The 20,000-nt window shown below is 46.5% G+C and overlaps 1 protein-coding gene across 5 annotated transcripts in view; it reads left to right on the top strand.

The window, feature by feature from the left end:
• Positions 1 to 18,359, top strand: part of LOC118378384 (zinc finger protein DPF3-like) — a 60,268-nt gene extending 41,909 nt beyond the window's left edge. For 4 of the 5 annotated variants that reach the window (XM_052524260.1, XM_052524262.1, XM_052524264.1 and 1 more), the window contains 9 exons: positions 3,022 to 3,155; positions 3,905 to 4,000; positions 6,245 to 6,317; positions 6,843 to 6,884; positions 9,907 to 10,065; positions 10,677 to 10,805; positions 12,811 to 12,923; positions 15,190 to 15,271; positions 17,626 to 18,359. In XM_052524260.1, the coding sequence (XP_052380220.1) occupies positions 3,022 to 3,155; positions 3,905 to 4,000; positions 6,245 to 6,317; positions 6,843 to 6,884; positions 9,907 to 10,065; positions 10,677 to 10,805; positions 12,811 to 12,923; positions 15,190 to 15,271; positions 17,626 to 17,693 (896 nt within the window). In that variant the 3' untranslated portion in view covers positions 17,694 to 18,359. The remainder of the gene's footprint in view (positions 1 to 3,021; positions 3,156 to 3,904; positions 4,001 to 6,244; positions 6,318 to 6,842; positions 6,885 to 9,906; positions 10,066 to 10,676; positions 10,806 to 12,810; positions 12,924 to 15,189; positions 15,272 to 17,625) is intronic. The other variant, XM_052524261.1, reaches the window with a different exon arrangement.
• The last annotated feature ends 1,641 nt before the right edge of the window (positions 18,360 to 20,000 follow it).

Raw genomic sequence — 20,000 nt, 5'->3', positions numbered from 1 at the left:
GGTAGGAGACAGACTGGTAGGAGACAGACTGGTAGGAGACACAGTGGTAGGAGACAGACTGGTAGGAGACCGACTGGTAGGAGACAGACTGGTAGGAGACACAGTGGGACAACATGGGGATCATACCATGCCCTCCAGGCAGACAGACAGACAGACAGACAGACAGACAGACAGACAGACAGACAGACAGATAGGGATACAGACAGAGAGACAGACAGAGATACAGACAGAGAGACAGACAGGGATACAGACAGAGAGACAGACAGGCAGAGAGACAGACAGGGATACAGACAGAGAGACAGACAGGGATACAGACAGAGAGACAGACAGGCAGATACAGACAGACAGGGAGACAGGCAGAGAGACAGACAGGGATACAGACAGAGAGACAGACAGGGATACAGACAGAGAGACAGACAGGCAGAGAGACAGACAGGGATACAGACAGACAGACAGACAGACAGACAGACAGACAGACAGACAGACAGGCAGGCAGAGAGGCAAATGGGAACCTATTCCCTACATAGTGCACTATATAGGGACTAGGGTACCGTGTGGGATACAGCCTAACAGTACACTGACCACAATACACTGACTACAGTACACTGACTACAGTACACTGACTACAGTACACTGACCACAATACACTGACTACAGTACACTGACTACACTACACTGACCACAATACACTGACTACAGTACACTGACTACAATACACTGACTACAGTACACTGACTACAGTACACTGACTACAATACACTGACTACAGTACACTGACTACAATACACTGACTACAGTACACTGACTACAGTACACTGACTACAGTACACTGACCACAATACACTGACTACAGTACACTGACTACAGTACACTGACTACAATACACTGACTACAGTACACTGACTACAGTACACTGACTACAGTACACTGACTACAGTACACTGACCACAATACACTGACTACAGTACACTGACTACAACACACTGACTACAGTACACTGACTACAGTACACTGACTACAACACACTGACTACAATACACTGACTACAATACACTGACTACAGTACACTGACTACAATACACTGACTACAGTACACTGACTACAGTACACTGACTACAGTACACTGACTACAATACACTGACTACAGTACACTGACTACAATACACTGACTACAGTACACTGACTACAGTACACTGACTACAGTACACTGACTACAATACACTGACTACAGTACACTGACTACAATACACTGACTACAGTACACTGACTACAATACACTGACTACAGTACACTGACTACAGTACACTGACGACAGTACACAAAAAAATAACAGAATTATCTAAGAAAACAGCCAGACCTCTCCCCCAATGACCTCCTGGTTTAGACCAATAGGAAAGAGCCAGACCTCCCTCCCAATGACCCCCTGGATTAGACCAATGGGAAACAGGAAGGAGACACACAGAGACACACAGAGACACACACACACACACACACACACACACAGAAACACACACACAGAGACACACAGAGTCAAACACACACAGTCACACACACACACACACACACACACACACACACACACACACACACACACACACACACACACACACACACACACACACACAGAGACACACACAGAGACACACACAGAGACACACACACACACACACACACACACACACACACACACACACACACACACACACACACACACAGAGACACAGACACAGACACAGACGCAGACACAGACACAGACACAGACACACAGACACAGATACACACACAGTCTACATGATCATAAAGGTCAGGGTGAAAAGGTCACAGGGGTTCCCACTAAGGAGTATCAAACGCTCACAGAGCAGCTGAGAAGGAAGCGGTGGAATGGTAATTGCTCTTTAACTAAAGGATGCTGGCACAGATAGCATTAGTCACACACACAGCTCAGAGGTCTTGCTGACTAGCTGCACATGTATGAATGAGGACAGGATGGAAGGGCTTAGCCTCAAGGGAATAAAATCATAATGAAACTGAATCATTCTCATGTCTCTCCCCCCCTCTCTCTCTCTCTGTCTCTCTCAATTCAATTCTTTATTCATGGGAAACATGTGTTAACATTGCCAAAGCAAGTGAGGTAGACAACATACAAAGTGAATATATAAAGTGAAAAACAACAAAATGAACAGTAAACATTACACATACAACAGTTTCAAAACAGTAAAGACATTACAAATGTCTATATATATATATATATATCTATACATATATACTCATATACATACATATATATATATATATATATATATATACATATATACACAATGTACAAATAATTAAAGGACACAAGATAAAATTCATAAATATGGATTGTATTTATAATGGTGTTTGTTCTTCACTGGTTGCCCTTTTCTCGTGGCAACAGGTCACAAATCTTGCTGCTGTGATGGCACACTGTGGAATTTCACCCAGTAGATATGGGAGTTTTTCAAAATTGGATATGTTTTCGAATTCTTTGTGGATCTGTGTGATCTGGGGGAAATATGTCTCTCTAATATGGTCATACATTGGGCAGGAGGTTAGGAAGTGCAGCTCAGTTTCCACCTCATTTTGTCTAGCCTGTCTTCTCTTCCATGTCTGTCTCTTTCTGTGCTCTGTCTGTCATAGTCAAAGCTTTCTTAATTTTGGGTCAGTCTGGTCAGGTATTCTGCCGCTGTGTCTCTGTCAAATAGCATTCTAGTTTGCTCTGTTTTTTTGTTAATTCTTTCCAATGTCTGTAATTATCTTTTGTTTTCTCATGATTTGGTTGGGTCTCTGTCTCTCTCTCTCTGTCTTTCTGTCTCTCTCTCTCTGTCTCTCTCTCTCTCTCTCTCTCTCTCTCTCTCTGTCTCTCTGTCTCTCTCTCTCTTTCTGTCTCTGTCTCTCTCTGTCTGTCTCTGTCTCTCTCTGTCTCTCTCTCTCTCTCTCTCTCTCTCTCTCTCTCTCTCTCTCTCTCTCTCTCTCTCTCTCTCTCTCTCCCCCCTCCAGAGGCAGAGCTGGCCCCTAAGAGGGAGCCCTCCCCAGGAGAGGCCACAGCTCTGGAGACTCTGCTCAGAGGGGAGGGACAACTGGAGAAGAAGAAAGACATCATCAAGGAGGACGAGACCCTTCTGGAGATACAGGTACGGCAAGAGAGAGGAGACAAACTCAGGGATGAGCGCATGCTCACACAGGCGAGAGTACATACACATAGATGCAGGCAGACTTCAACCCAAAGGGGTGACAGGAGGAGGGCGTATTGGCGGAGCTGCAGTCAAATATCTTAACTTCACATATCCTCTAAGATTAGACGGAAACGCAAGAAAAGCTTCCTTCCTGATGTGTGAAATGTCTATCTGTCCCTTTGTCACTCTCCTGTCCCCGTCTCCTCACCCCTCCTCCCCCTCTTCCCCCTTCTTCTCACCCCTCCTCCCCTCCTCCTCACTTCTCCCCCGTCTCCTCCCCCTCTTCCCCCTTCTTCTCACACCTCCTCCCCCTCCTCCTCACTTCTCCCCTTCTCCTCACCCCTCACCCGTCCTCCCCCTTCTCCCTCTTTTCTCCTCTCCCAATCACCCTTCTCCTCACCCCTCTCCCCCTCCTACCCCCCTTCTTCTCACCCCTCCCCTTCCTCACCACCCCCCTCACCTCTCCCCCCGTCTCCCTTTTTCCCCTCCTCACCTCTCCTCCCCCCTTTCCTCTTCTCACCCCTCTCCTCCTCCTCACCTCACCTCTCCTCCCCCTCTCCTCACCTCCCCTTCTCCTCTCCTCACCTCTCTTCCTCCTCCTCCTCTCCTCTCCTCAACTCTCCTCTCCTCTCCCTCACCTCACCTCTCCTCCTCCTCTCCTCACCTTACCTCTCCTTATCACTGCCTCTTCTGTTACTCCCCTGCAGAGGGTCTTGGAGGCTGACGAGAATGGGGACGATTTTCATCATGACAATGAGGACTTTGAAGTGGACACTCCGAAGAGGAAGCAGAGGAAAGGAAGGGTGAGTGTTAGAGAGAGAGGAGGGGGAGGGAGAAGGAGAGGGGGAGGGAGAAGGAGAGGGGGAGAGAGAAGGAGAGGGGGAGAGGGAGGGAGAGAGATGAGGGGTAGGGAGGGAGGGAGGGAGAGAGATGAGAGAGAGAGAGAGAGAGAGAGAGAGAGAGAGAGAGAGAGAGAGAGAGAGAGAGAGAGAGAGAGAGAGAGAGAGAGAGAGAGAGAGAGAGAGAGAGAGAGAGAGAGAGAGAGAGAGAGAGAGAGAGAGAGAGAGAGAGAGAGAGGTCCTACACCATACAACAAGCTCAGCCCTGTTCATCAGTTGATGTCTCTTTGTGTAAAAGACCTCCTCTTTTGTACAAGATGGCTGCAGTTTGACAGGGTTGTAATGTTTATGGTCCCATCTTACCCCCGTTTTTTTTTTTTTTTTTTTACAGCTGATTAATTTCTATGTCACACCCTTCAACTAGGGTCCGGAGTTGGTTAGGTTAGCCTACCAGATCAGGAAACACTCCGGGCCCCAGGAAAACAGTCCGTCCCCCCTCATCACTCTGAGACCGCCTCTGAAATAACAATGTTAAAAATGAAGAAAAAAAACATATCCTTTTTTTTACGATCTTATATTGACATAATGCATTTCTTTTGGTGGTGTGGAGGGGCTTCTGTGTTTATATGTGGCTCAGTGCAGCCCTCAATTGCAGAATTTAACTGCAATTTCAGGTTTCAAATTTCAAGTCTCAAAGTAACAAATGTGGAAAATGTCTATACATTTCAGCTGTATCAAAATCATTGCTCCGCTATTGCCATTTATACTGTAGGAGTGTTGTGCTGAATGAGACAATTCTGTTCACAATGTCCTGTTCTAAGGTGGGGTAACTGTCCTGCTCTGAGGGGGGTAACTGTCCTGCTCTGAGGGGGGTAACTGTCCTGCTCTGAGGGGGGTAACTGTCCTGCTCTGAGGGGTGTAACTGTCCTGCTCTGAGAGGGGTTAACTGTCCTGCTCTGAGGGGGGTAACTGTCCTGCTCTGAGGGGGGTAACTGTCCTGTTCTGAGGGGGTAACTGTCCTGTTCTGAGGGTGGCAACTGTCCTGCTCTGAGGGGGGTAACTGTCCTGCTCTGAGGGGGGTAACTGTCCTGCTCTGAGGGGGTAACTGTCCTGTTCTGAGGGGGGTAACTGTCCTGTTCTGAGGGGGGTAACTGTCCTGCTCTGAGGGGGGTAACTGTCCTGCTCTGAGGGGGGTAACTGTCCTGTTCTGAGGGGGGTAACTGTCCTGCTCTGAGGGGGACCAGTGTCCTGTTCTGAGGGGGGTAACTGTCCTGCTCTGAGGGGGGTAACTGTCCTGCTCTGAGGGGGGTAACTGTCCTGCTCTGAGGGGGGTAACTGTCCTGCTCTGAGGGGACCAGTGTCCTGCTCTGAGGGGGATAACTGTCCTGTTCTGAGGGGGGTAACTGTCCTGCTCTGAGGGGGACCCGTGTCCTGCTCTGAGGGTGGTAACTGTCCTGCTCTGAGGGGGACCAGTGTCCTGCTCTGAGGGGGATAACTGTCCTCTTCTGAGGGGGGTAACTGTCCTGCTCTGAGGGGGGTAACTGTCCTGCTCTGAGGGGGGTAACTGTCCTGCTCTGAGAGGGTAACTGTCCTGCTCTGAGGGGGACCAGTGTCCTGCTCTGAGGGGGGTAACTGTCCTGCTCTGAGGGGGGTAACTGTCCTGTTCTGAGGGGGACCAGTGTCCTGCTCTGAGGGGGACCAGTGTCCTGCTCTGAGGGGGACCAGTGTCCTGCTCTGAGGGGGGTAACTGTCCTGCTCTGAGGGGGGTAACTGTCCTGCTCTGAGGGGGACCAGTGTCCTGCTCTGAGGGGGATAACTGTCCTGTTCTGAGGGGGGTAACTGTCCTGCTCTGAGGGGGACCAGTGTCCTGCTCTGAGGGGGTAACTGTCCTGCTCTGAGGGGGACCAGTGTCCTGCTCTGAGGGTGGTAACTGTCCTGCTCTGAGGGGGGTAACTGTCCTGCTCTGAGGGTGGTAACTGTCCTGCTCTGAGGGGGGTAACTGTCCTGCTCTGAGGGGGACCAGTGTCTTGTGTTACCTCCAGATGTAGCGTTAGAGACGTAGCAAGTTCACATGATTAAAGAGGTATAGTCGAGGGCATTCTCACGAGACCTCTAGAGAATCTGTCGTAGTGTGACAAGGATTAAAGAATGCGGGAAAGAGGAAGGGTTCTTATCGTGAAGGTTCCTGTTCTTCTTCTCTCTCCACAGGGCCGAGGATCCAGCCGCAGGAGGGCGGAGGCTGTGTCCAACGACGACGTGGATAAACCTTACGTCTGTGACAGTAAGACAACAGCAAACGCCCAGATGTCTCCTATATTTCTGTAACACAGTGAAAAACATTGTTACGTTAACAACATTAATGACACCTGACCTGAGAAGTTTATCTGAATATTCCCATGTAGACACAGTTTGAGTCCATTTGGTTTGGTTTGTTTTATTTGTTAGGTCTCAATATTCTATATATTTTTGTACTTATCTAAAGGTGATGGTGTGTCTGTATCTGGACATGAACAGCTGCCTAAGATAGTTTCAGATCATTAACCTTATTTGGCTTTCATCGGGACGTGAGCAACCCTCTTTCCCTCCCTCTAGAATGGAGAGAGCCGAGTATGTGGATAATCCAGCTAGCATGTCGGACGTTAGCATAGCAATGCTACTTCTACTTAAAGAAAAACGTCAGAGAAACTGGTGCTCATGTCATTAGATATTATAGCCTCTTTGAATGAAACTCACTCTCATTTCTTTTCTTTTTCTTTCGTTTTTCTTTTTCTCTCATTTGCTTTTCTGTCTCCTCTGTTCCTTCCAGACAGATACAAACAAAAGCATAACTCAAAAACTGCTGACTCAGGTATATGGACTTGTCGCTATCTTTTCTCTGTCTGGCTTCTCTGACGAAAAGATCAGGGGCTACTGGTGTTGCTACTGGGGCTGCTGCTACTGGGGCTGCTGCTACTGGGGCTGCTGCTACTGGGGCTGCTGCTACTGGTGCTACTACTGGGGCTGCTACTACTGGGGCTGCTACTGGGGCTGCTGCTACTGGGGCTGCTGCTACTGGGGCTGCTGCTACTGGGGCTGCTGCTACTGGGGCTGCTGCTACTGGGGCTGCTGCTACTGGGGCTGCTACTACTGGGGCTGCTGCTACTGGGGCTGCTGCTACTTGGGCTGCTGCTACTGGGGCTGCTGCTACTGGGGCTGCTGCTACTGGGGCTGCTGCTACTGGGGCTGCTGCTACTGGGGCTGCTGCTACTGGGGCTGCTGCTACTGGGGCTGCTGCTACTGGTGCTGCTGCTACTGGTGCTGCTACTGGGGCTGCTGCTACTGGTGCTGCTACTGGGGCTGCTGCTACTGGGGCTGCTACTGGGGCTGCTGCTACTGGGGCTGCTGCTACTGGGGCTGCTGCTACTGGTGCTGCTGCTACTGGGGCTGCTGCTACTGGGGCTGCTGCTACTGGGGCTGCTGCTACTGGTGCTGCTGCTACTGATGCTGCTACTGGGGCTGCTGCTACTGGTGCTGCTACTGGGGCTGCTGCTACTGGGGCTGCTGCTACTGGTGCTACTGGGGCTGCTGCTACTGGTGCTGCTACTGGGGCTGCTGCTACTGGTGCTGCTACTGGGGCTGCTGCTACTGGGACTGCTGCTGGGGCTGCTGCTGGTGGGGCTGCTACTGGGGCTGCTGGTGGTGCTGCTACTGGGGCTGCTGCTGGTGGGGCTGCTGGTGGGGCTGCTGCTGGTGGGGCTGCTACTGGGGCTGCTGCTGGGGATGCTACTGGAGCTGCTACTGGGGATGGTACTGGAGCTGCTACTGGGGCTGCTGCTACTGGGGCTGCTGGTGGGGATGCTGCTGGGGATGCTACTGGAGCTGCTACTGGGGATGCTACTGGAGCTGCTACTGGGGCTGCTGCTGGGGATGCTACTGGGGATGCTACTGGGGATGGTACTGGGGATGGTACTGGAGCTGCTACTGGGGCTGCTACTGGGGATGCTACTGGGGATGCTACTGGAGCTGCTACTGGGGATGGTACTGGAGCTGCTACTGGGGCTGCTACTGGGGATGCTACTGGGGATGCTACTGGGGATGCTACTGGAGCTGCTACTGGGGATGCTACTGGAGCTGCTACTGGGGCTGCTGCTACTGGGGCTGCTACTGGTGCTGCTACTGGGGCTGCTGGTGGAGCTGCTGCTGGGGCTGCTACTGGTGCTGCTACCGGGGCTGCTGCTACTGGGGCTGCTGGTGGAGCTGCTACTGGTTCTGCTCATGGGACTTCTACTGGTGCTGCTCCTGGTGCTGCTACTGGTGCTGCTGCTGGGGCTGCTACTGGGGCTGCTGCTGGGGATGCTACTGGGGCTGCTACTGGGGCTGCTGCTGGGGCTGCTGCTGGGGCTGCTGCTGGGGCTGCTACTGGGGCTGCTACTGGTGCTGCTGCTGGGGCTGCTGCTGGGGCTGCTACTGGGGCTGCTGCTGGGGCTGCTACTGGGGCTGCTGGTGGGGCTGCTACTGGGGCTGCTGCTGGGGCTGCGACTGGTGCTGCTGCTGGGGCTTCTACTGGGGCTGGTGCTGCTACTGGGGCTGCTGCTGGGGCTGCTACTGGGGATGCTACTGGGGATGCTACTGGGGCTGCTACTGGGGCTGCTGGTGGGGCTGCTACTGGGGCTGCTGGTGGGGCTGCTTCTGGGGCTGCTGGTGGGGCTGCTACTGGTGCTGCTACTGGGGCTGCTGCTACTGGGGTTGGGTTGAGCTAGCCTGGGTCGCGTTCAGATGGGTACAATATTACAGGACAACCAGATAGAAATATATTTAGTAGAACAGATATGAATCTAAGTCATATAGAATAGGGAATAATGTCAGCTCTATACAGTCGATTTCTGTGTTGCACCGTCCTGAATGCGACCCTGCTTGCCTTTTTGTTTTTCTTTCTACTTTGACCAACAATAGGATTGGCTAAAGAATAAAGGCGTCTGGCTTCCATGCTACGTTTGAGCTAAACCAATAGTTATCGCTATTGTACTTTGTATTTGCATAAGCATTGATTCTTAATTTCCAAGACCAAAGCAAGCTTGCATGGCACTAACATAACTCTACAGTTATCTGCTGGTTTGTTATCAAGTTGCTGGGGAAGTGTAATCTTAAGGCATCAGCTGAGCTAACGCATGTTTCTGCAGCGTTGTAACAATGCTGTCACTGAGGGTAATCGCAGACAACCTAACCTGCTGTCACTGTCAACCTAACCTGCTGTCACTGACAACCTAACCTGCTGTCACTGACAACCTAACCTGCTGTCACTGCGATGTTACCAAACAAACCTAACCTGTGCTAAAAAAACAACAACATTCTCAACAGAGTGTTCCTCAGAATGTTCACTTTCTACCCCACATTGTTTCTTCTACGATGGCTACAGGATGTGTTGGAGTACTACTGCTGTGTCTCTTCCCAGAGAGGACATTCATTGAGACGTTATTAATATAAGTCATCATAGGCTAGTGTCCTAGCAGGAATGTACTGGTAAATGACTTCTCTAGTGTTGTTGTTAGTTAGACAATTAGAAGTCTCAATGCCCTCAGATGTCTTTTTGAAAGAAAAAGCCCCGTTCAACATAACATTTAGTACTGTGTAAACGGTTGGTCCTTTGCCTTGAGAGCTGGGGCGTGTTCAGTAGTGCACACAGTAGCAAAATGTTTTGAAACAGAAACAGTGAGTTTGTTATTGGACTCGGTCAGTTAGAACCAGTTCTCTCTGGTTTAATATATTCTTATGCTTCTGTGTTCTGTGGTTCTAATGTATTCTAATGCTTCTGTGTTCTGTGGTTCTAATGTATTCTAATGCTTCTGTGTTCTGTGGTTCTAATGTATTCTAATTCTTCTGTGGTCCTACAGTCTGTGGGAAGCGTTATAAGAACCGTCCAGGTCTGAGCTACCACTACGCACACACACACCTGGCGGAGGAAGAGGGGGAGGAGAGGGAGGAGAGGGAGGAAGAGATGCCACCGACCCCGCCACCACACCGACCAGACCCAGACCCCGACAACCACAAACGTAAGAGACGACTGTGTGATCTGGGTCTTTAACTAGTGGTAGTGCAGAGTTCGAAAAGTTGGTGATTAAAACATCTTATAACAGCTCTTACATCTTACTGTATGTGTGTTGCTAGTCCTCTGTGGACTAAACAACACAGTCAGGATCACAATAGAACTGCATTATGGGTAATGATTAACACTGTAGCTTTTGGGATGCCGCTTCAAATAGCATCTTTAGGACTTCCTCCTCGAGCGTCTTCCTCTCGATTTACAGTCTTGCCAACTCCGTTAATGTCATTGTCAAGTCAAGGAGAAGAAACAGACTGGCACCCCGGTGTCATTATCAAGTCAAGGAGAAGAAGCAGACTGGCACCCCGGTGTCATTATCAAGTCAAGGAGAAGAAGCAGACTGGCACCCCGGTGTCATTATCAAGTCAAGGAGAAGAAGCAGACTGGCACCCCGGTGTCATTATCAAGTCAAGGAGAAGAAACCGACTGGCACCCCGGTGTCATTGTCAAGTCAAGGAGAAGAAGCAGACTGGCACCCCGGTGTCATTATCAAGTCAAGGAGGAGAAACAGACTGACACCCGGGCGACTTCTTCTCTCACACCTGTCTTCCCCCTCCACAGCTCAGAGGGCGGCAGATGGCTCCATCATCCCTAACGACTACTGTGACTTTTGTCTGGGAGACTCTGACTCTAACAGGAAGACTGGCCAGGCTGAGGAGCTGGTGTCCTGCTCTGACTGCGGTCGCTCCGGTGAGTAGACTGTACTATAGACTGCACTACAGACTACACTACAGACTGCACTATAGACTGCACTATAGACTGCACTACAGACTGCACTACAGACTGCACTACAGACTGCACTATAGACTGCACTACAGACTGCACTATAGACTGCACTACAGACTGCACTATAGACTGCACTACAGACTGCACTATAGACTGCACTACAGACTGTACTATAGACTGCACTACAGAGTACACTACAGACTGCATTACAGACTGTACTATAGACTGCACTACAGACTGCACTACAGACTGCACTACAGACTGCACTACAGACTGTACTATAGACTGCACTACAGAGTACACTACAGACTGCACTATAGACTGCACTATAGACTGCACTACAGACTGCACTACAGACTGCACTACAGACTGCACTACAGACTGCACTACAGACTGTACTATAGACTGCACTACAGAGTACACTACAGACTGCACTATAGACTGCACTATAGACTGCACTACAGACTGTACTATAGACTGTACTACAGAGTACACTACAGACTGCACTATAGACTGTACCAATAGACTGTACCAATAGACTGTACTATAGACTGCACTACAGACTGTACTACAGACTGCACTATAGACTGTACTACAGAGTACACTACAGACTGCACTATAGACTGTACCAATAGACTGCACTATAGACTGCACTATAGACTGTACCAATAGACTGTACTATAGACTGCACTACAGACTGCACTATAGACTGCACTATAGACTGTACTACAGACTGTACTACAGACTGCACTACAGACTGCACTATAGACTGTACTACAGACTGCACTATAGACTGCACTACAGACTGCACTATAGACTGTACTACAGACTGCACTATAGACTGTACTACATACTGCACTATAGACTGCACTATAGACTGCACTATAGACTGCACTATTGACTACACTATAGACTGCACTATAGACTGCACTATGACTGTACTATAGACTGTACTATAGACTGGACTGCTGCGTGTCTCTGGTTCAGCAGAGCTATGCATACTGTAGGAAGGCCAAACAGCGTCCTTCATAACTATAGATGACCCACACTTTAAAACAGACAGACAGACAGACAGACAGACAGACAGACAGACAGACACAACTTGTCATGACTTATGAATGACCTACCTGTCTCTGAGGAGACAGACAGCAACTGGATGACCTACCTGCTCTACTCATTTAACATCTATCTACAGAATCTAGCTTATTCACCGTTATTGGAGTCTATAAAAACAATCGCAGATGTTGTCTTTCTGTGTTGAGTTGCGATGTAAATGAGGCATCCTCCCTCTTCCCTCCCTCCCTCCCTCTTCCCTCCCTCCTTCCCTCCCTCCCTCCCTCCCTCCCTCCCTCCCTCCTTCCTTCCCTCCTTCCCACCCTGCTTCCCTCCCTCCCTCCCTCCCTCCTTCCTTCCCTCCTTCCCACCCTGCTTCCTCCCTCCCTCCCTCCCTCCTTCCTTCCCTCCCTCCCTCCCACCCTCCCTCCCTCCCTCCCTCCCTCCCTCCCTCCCTCCCTCCCTCCCTCCTTCCTTCCTTCCTTCCTTCCTTCCTTCCTTCCTTCCCTCCCTCCTTCCTTCCTTCCTTCCTTCCTTCCTTCCTTCCCTCCCTCCCACCCTCCTTCCCTCCCTCCCACCCTCCCTCCCCCCTCCTTCCTTCCTTCCTTCCTTCCTTCCTTCCTTCCTTCCTTCCTTCCTTCCTTCCTTCCTTCCTTCCTTTCCTTCCTTCCTTCCTTCCTTCCTTCCCCTCCCTCCCACCCTGCTTCCCTCCCTCCCACCCTCCTTCCCTCCCTCCCACCCTGCTTCCCTCCCTCCCTCCCTCCTTCCTTCCTTCCCTCCCTCCCACCCTCCTTCCCTCCCTCCCACCCTGCTTCCCTCCCTCCCTCCCTCCCTCCTTCCTTCCCTCCCTCCCACCCTGCTTCCCTCCCTCCCTCCCTCCTTCCTTCCCTCCCTCCCACCCTCCTTCCCTCCCTAGGCCACCCTACCTGTCTGCAGTTCACAGACAACATGATGATGGCGGTAAAGACCTACCAGTGGCAGTGCATCGAGTGCAAGTCCTGCAGTCTCTGTGGCACCTCTGAGAACGACGTAAGTGCTTGGAATAACAGTTTCTAGACCTCGGGCCGGTATTCAAAAAGTGCCTAGTCTGAAACTCCTTAATCTGGGCCCAGAAGATTCCTTTAGACTGTTAACTACCTACCCTTTAGCTCAGTGGGATACCATTGTCTTGAAAGGCATTTCTGTAAATTCACAGTGTTGTGTCAGTCACCACGTTGTCTCAGTTACCACGTTGTGTCAGTTACCACGTTGTCTCATTTACCAGTAACCACGTTGTGTCAGTTACCACGTTGTCTCAGTTACCACGTTGTGTCAGTTACCACGTTGTCTCAGATATCACGTTGTCCCAGTTACCACGTTGCGTCTGTTACCACGTTGTGTCAGTTAACACGTTGTCTCAGATATCACGTTGTCCCAGTTACCACGTTGTCCCAGTTACCACGTTGTGTCAGTTACCACGTTGTCTCAGTTACCACGTTGTGTCAGTTACCACGTTGTCTCAGTTACCACGTTGTCTCAGTTACCACGTTGTGTCAGTCACCACGTTGTCTCAGTTACCACGTTGTCTCAGTTACCACGTTGTGTCAGTTACCACGTTGTCTCAGATATCATGTTGTCCCAGTTACCACGTTGTGTCAGTTACCACGTTGTCTCAGTTACCACGTTGTGTCAGTTACCACGTTGTCTCAGATATCACGTTGTCCCAGTTACCACGTTGTCTCAGTTACCATGTTGTCTCAGTTACCAATTACCACGTTGTGTCAGTTACCATGTTGTCTCAGATATCACGTTGTGTCAGTTACCACGTTGTCTCAGTTACCACGTTGTGTCAGTTACCACGTTGTCTCAGATATCACGTTGTGTCAGTTACCACGTTGTCTCAGTTACCACGTTGTCTCAGTTACCACGTTGTGTCAGTTACCACGTTGTCTCAGATATCACGTTATCCCAGTTACCACGTTGTGTCAGTCACCACGTTGTCTCAGTTACCACGTTGTCTCAGTTACCACGTTGTCTCAGTTACCAGTTACCACGTTTTGTCAGTTACCACGTTGTGTCAGTTACCAGTTACCACGTTGTGTCAGTCACCACGTTGTGTCTGTTACCACGTTGTGTCAGTTACCACGTTGTGTCAGTTACCACATTGTCTTAGTTACCACATTGTCTTAGTTACCACGTTGTCTTAGTTACCACGTTGTCCCAGTTACCACATTGTGTCAGTTACCACGTTGTGTCAGTTACCACGTTGTCCCAGTTACCACGTTGTCCCAGTTACCACGTTGTCCCAGTTACCACATTGTGTCAGTTACCACGTTGTCCCAGTTACCACATTGTGTCAGTTACCACGTTGTCCCAGTTACCACGTTGTCTCAGTTAGCACGTTGTCTCAGATATCACGTTGTGTCAGTTACCACGTTGTCTCAGTTACCACGTTGTCTCAGTTACCACGTTGTGTCAGTTACCACGTTGTCTCAGATATCACGTTATCCCAGTTACCATGTTGTGTCAGTCACCACGTTGTCTCAGTTACCACGTTGTCTCAGTTACCACGTTGTCTCAGTTACCACGTTGTCTCAGTTACCAGTTACCACGTTGTCTCAGTTAACACGTTGTGTCAGTTACCACGTTGTCCCAGTTACCACGTTGTGTCAGTTACCACGTTGTCTCAGTTACCAGTTACCACGTTGTCTCAGTTACCACGTTGTCTGAGTTACCACGTTGTCTCAGTTAACACGTTGTCCCAGTTAACACGTCGCCCCAGTTACCACGTTGTCTCAGTTACCAGTTACCACGTTGTCTCAGTTACCACGTTGTGTCAGTTACCACGTTGTCTCAGTTACCACGTTGTGTCAGTTACCACGTTGTCTGAGTTACCACGTTGTCTCAGTTACCAGTTACCACGTTGTCTCAGTTACCACGTTGTGTCAGTTACCACGTTGTCTCAGTTACCACATTGTCCCAGTTAACACGTTGTCCCAGTTACCACGTTGTGTCAGTTACCACGTTGTCTCAGTTACCACGTTGTGTCAGTTACCACGTTGTCTCAGTTACCACGTTGTCTCAGTTACCACGTTGTCCCAGTTAACACTTTGTCCCAGTTAACACGTTGTCCCAGTTACCACGTTGTGTCAGTTACCACGTTGTCTCAGTTACCAGTTACCACGTTGTCTCAGTTAACACGTTGTGTCAGTTACCACGTTGTCTCAGTTACCACGTTGTCTCAGTTACCAGTTACCACTGCTTCTACTGTCTTGAGAAGTGAGTTAACATTGTGTGTTTGTTTCTTTGTCTGTAGGACCAGCTGTTGTTCTGTGACGACTGTGACAGAGGATACCACATGTACTGTCTGAAGCCCCCCATGACCCAACCTCCTGAAGGTAAGACTACTGAGTTTTACTCTATATATTATAGACTACTGAGTTTTACTCTATATATTATAGACTACTGAGTTATACTGTATATATTATAGACTACTGAGTTATACTGTATATAGTATAGACTACTGAGTTATACTGTATATATTATAGACTACTGAGTTATACTGTATATATTATAGACTGCTGAGTTATACTGTATATATTATAGACTACTGAGTTATACTGTATATATTATAGACTACTGAGTTATACTGTATATATTATAGACTACTGAGTTATACTGTATATAGTATAGACTACTGAGTTATACTGTATATATTATAGACTACTGAGTTATACTGTATATATTATAGACTACTGAGTTATACTGTATATAGTATAGACTGCTGAGTTATACTGTATATATTATAGACTACTGAGTTATACTGTATATATTATAGACTACTGAGTTATACTGTATATATTATAGACTACTGAGTTATACTGTATATATTATAGACTACTGAGTTATACTCTATATATTATAGACTACTGAGTTATACTGTATATATTATAGACTACTGAGTTATACTCTATATATTATAGACTACTGAGTTATACTCTATATATTATAGACTACTGAGTTATACTGTATATATTATAGACTACTGAGTTATACTCTATATATTATAGACTGCTGAGTTATACTGTATATATTATAGACTACTGAGTTATACTGTATATATTATAGACTACTGAGTTATACTGTATATATTATAGACTACTGAGTTATACTGTATATAGTATAGACTACTGAGTTATACTGTATATATTATAGACTACTGAGTTATACTGTATATATTATAGACTACTGAGTTATACTGTATATAGTATAGACTGCTGAGTTATACTGTATATATTATAGACTGCTGAGTTATACTGTATATATTATAGACTGCTGAGTTATACTGTATATATTATAGACTACTGAGTTATACTGTATATATTATAGACTACTGAGTTATACTGTATATATTATAGACTACTGAGTTATACTGTATATATTATAGACTGCTGAGTTATACTGTATATATTATAGACTACTGAGTTATACTGTATATATTATAGACTACTGAGTTATACTGTATATATTATAGACTACTGTTATAGTTATACTGTATATATTATAGACTACTGAGTTATACTGTATATATTATAGACTGCTGAGTTATACTGTATATATTATAGACTACTGAGTTATACTGTATATATTATAGACTACTGAGTTATACTGTATATATTATAGACTACTGAGTTATACTGTATATATTATAGACCCAACCTCCTGAAGGTACAACTGAGATATGCTGTATAATATATAAATAACAGACACCCTCCTAGGGTAAGGACATATATGATAACTCAGCACAGAGTACTTACTCTTTAAGCTTCCAATTGGCTCATTCACCCCCCCCCTCCTCTCCCCTGAAACTATTCCCCCGGGTCGTTGCAGTAAACGAGAATGTGTTCTCAGTCAACTTACCTGGTAAAATAAGGGTTAAATAAATTCAATTCCATTAAAACTGGAATCCTTCATGGTGAAACTGCCACACGCCCGTTCTGCAATATCACTACAGGAAAGAAGTTACTGCCAACAACAAACACAGTTGATTTTTTTTTCACTCTGACATCGTTACACGTTTGATAAAACAGCAGAATATTTATATATTTTTTACCACTTTGGGCGGCGCTTTTCACTTTCGCTTCATCAACCAAACAAAAATAACGACGGCCAGTGGCGATGTTTCCCCTGCTGCAGATTCCACCTTTGACCTCTACGGTCTAGATATTACAGAGTTACATAGAGTTACTGACCAAGCCTCCGGAAGGGAAGACCAGTGAATGTTATAGTTTACATTATAAAGACCTGAAGGTAAGGCCGTACCACAGACCACACATGGCGGCTCAGTGATAATCTCTCTTGACTTGACTTACGTGTGTACCGTGAGACTTTAAGTGTGGCTTGTGAAACAGACAGTTCCTGGACAATGTTTTTAAACTTCAGACATTATACAGAGGTACAGGACATAACTGAGAGCTCTGGAAATAACACAGTCCACAACAACAAGATCACCTCTCTCTCTCTCTCTCTCTCTCTCTCTCTCTCTCTCTCTCTCTCTCTCTCTCTCTCTCTCTCTCTCTCTCTCTCTCTCTCTCTCTCTCTCTCTCTCTCTCTCTCTCTCTCTCTCTCTCTCTCTCTCTCTCTCTCTCTCTCTCTCTCTCTCTCTCTCTCTCTCTCTCTCTCTCTCTCTCTCTCTCTGCTTCTCCTTCTCTCCTCTCTCTCTCCTCTCTCTCTTCTCTCTCTCTCTCTCTAGGGAGCTGGAGCTGTCACCTGTGTTTGGATCTGTTGAAGGACAAGGCCTCCGCCTATGAAGAGCCATAGCTTCTCTAACACACACAGACACACACACACACACACACACACACACACACACACACACACACACACACACACACACACACACACACACACACACACACACACACACACACACACACACAATGGATTTACAGGCTCAGGGTGCACATTCAGTCTCATCTCGTTCAGCTTCTCAGTTTCTATCTCACTACTATCCTCTCTACCTCTGAAGTTGAAACAATGTCATGATGTGGGTTATAAAAACCACAAAGAGAATCGTCAAATAGGAATCTTTGCTACACAGTGTTTGACACTACGCTGTTCTACAATGTCTTCTGACTGTTATCTCGCTAGAGATGTTTGTGCTGAGGTAAAAAAAAAAAAAATGCATTATGTACCGGAAACAAGGAGAATTTATGTCTTGTTTGTTTGAATTTCAGTTTCCAGTCCTCTCCTTGTTAAAATTTCACAGTGACGTTGTTTCATATTGCACCAAGACATATTGCATATTTTAAATAACGTTTACTCACAGGACTTATCAAGCATCCTTTTATTTTTTTGAGGAGTCATTGCAGCCGTTATTTAATTTCAGTTGGATATTAGCCAGGTTTGTGGTTACTAGGATACTTAAAAGTACCTCATGACAATGATCTAAATCGTTATTAATTTAAAACTGGTCTTATTTATACATTTCTGGTTATTGTGACTGTTGTGTGGATGCTTTTGTTTGTAACTTGAAGCAACACAATATGGTGGCAGATCCTGCTCCACTTCCACTTCCCTTTCTGGGTCCTAGATCATGTTGCTCTCTCTGTTAATGTGTTACCATGCAATAAGGTTTACATGTTGTTCATATTCTGTAGATCGGTGTAGGAAACTTGTAAAGGGCTATATACATAGACCATAGAGAGAATCATTCAGCATTCACATTCCCTGGACTTTCCCCATTTAATTGTCTTTAATTGTTTTTTTGTTAACGATCTACACAAATTACTCTCTAATGTAAAAGTGGAATAAAAACTCAAACATTTGTGTAAAAAAAAAAGAAAAAAAAGAAGGAAAAAGAAAATCTTGATTACAGAAGTATTCAACCCCCCTAAGTCAATAAATGTTAGAATCACCTTTTTTAGCGATTACAGCTGTGAGTCTTTCTGGGTAAGTCTCTTAAAGAGCTTTACACACCTGGATTGTACAATATTTGCACATTATAGAAGAAGGAAAAAAATTCAAGCTCTCAAGTTGGTTGGTGATCATTGCTAGACAACCATTTTCAAGTTTTGCCATACAATTTCAAAACGATTTAAGTCAAAACTGTAACTAAGCCACACGGGAACATTCAATGTCGTTTTGGTATGCAACTCCAGTGTATATTTGGCCTTGTGTTTTAGGTTTATAGTCCTGCTGAAAAAGAAGACTGAACAAAAAAACTCCCTAGTTCTTGCTGATGACAAGCATACCCATAACAGGATGCAGCCACCACCATGCTTGAAAATGGTGATGTGTCGTGTTGGATTTGCCCCAAACATAAAGCTTTGTATTCAGTACATATATTTCATGTCTTTGACACATTTGTTGCAGTATCACTTTAGTGCTTTAGTGTTGCAAACAGGATGCATGTTTTGGAATATTTATATTCTGCACGGACTTCGTTCTTTTCACTCTGTCATTGAGGTTAGTATTATGGAGTGACCCTGGTTCCAATGTTGTTTATCCAGCCACAGTTTTGTCCTATCACAGCTATTAAACTCTGTAACTTTTTTTAAAGTCACCATTGGCCTCATGGTGAATTCCCTGCTCGGTTTTCTTCCTCTCCGGCAACTGAGTTAAGGTAAGAAACTGAGTAATGAAAGACGCCTGTATCTTTGTAGTGACAGGCTGTCTCATCTCGTTCAGCTTCTCAGTTTCTATCTCACTACTATCCTCTCTACCTCTGAAGTTGAAACAATGTCATGATGTGGGTTATAAAAACCACAAAGAGAATCGTCAAATAGGAATCTTTGCTACACTGTGTTTGAGTGTAACTACCAATAGGAGCTCTTCTTTGCGATGCATTGGAAAACCTCCCTGGTCTTTGTGTTTGAAATTCACTGCTCGACTGAGGGACCTTACAATTATCTGTACGTGTGGAGTATGAGATCGTCATTAAAAAAATAATGTTAAACAATATTATTGCACACAGAGCGAGTCCATGCAACTTATTGTGTGACTTGTTAAGCAACATTTTACTCCTGAACTTATTTAGGCGTTTCCATAACAACGGGGTTGACTACTTATAGACTCAAGATATTTCAGCGTTTCTTTTTTTAATTAATTTGTCAAAATATCTTAAAA

Source organism: Oncorhynchus keta, chromosome 8, assembly GCF_023373465.1.
Source record: "Oncorhynchus keta strain PuntledgeMale-10-30-2019 chromosome 8, Oket_V2, whole genome shotgun sequence".
NCBI classification, from domain to species: Eukaryota; Metazoa; Chordata; class Actinopteri; order Salmoniformes; family Salmonidae; genus Oncorhynchus; species Oncorhynchus keta.
This window is presented reverse-complemented; position numbering and strand designations above follow the sequence as displayed.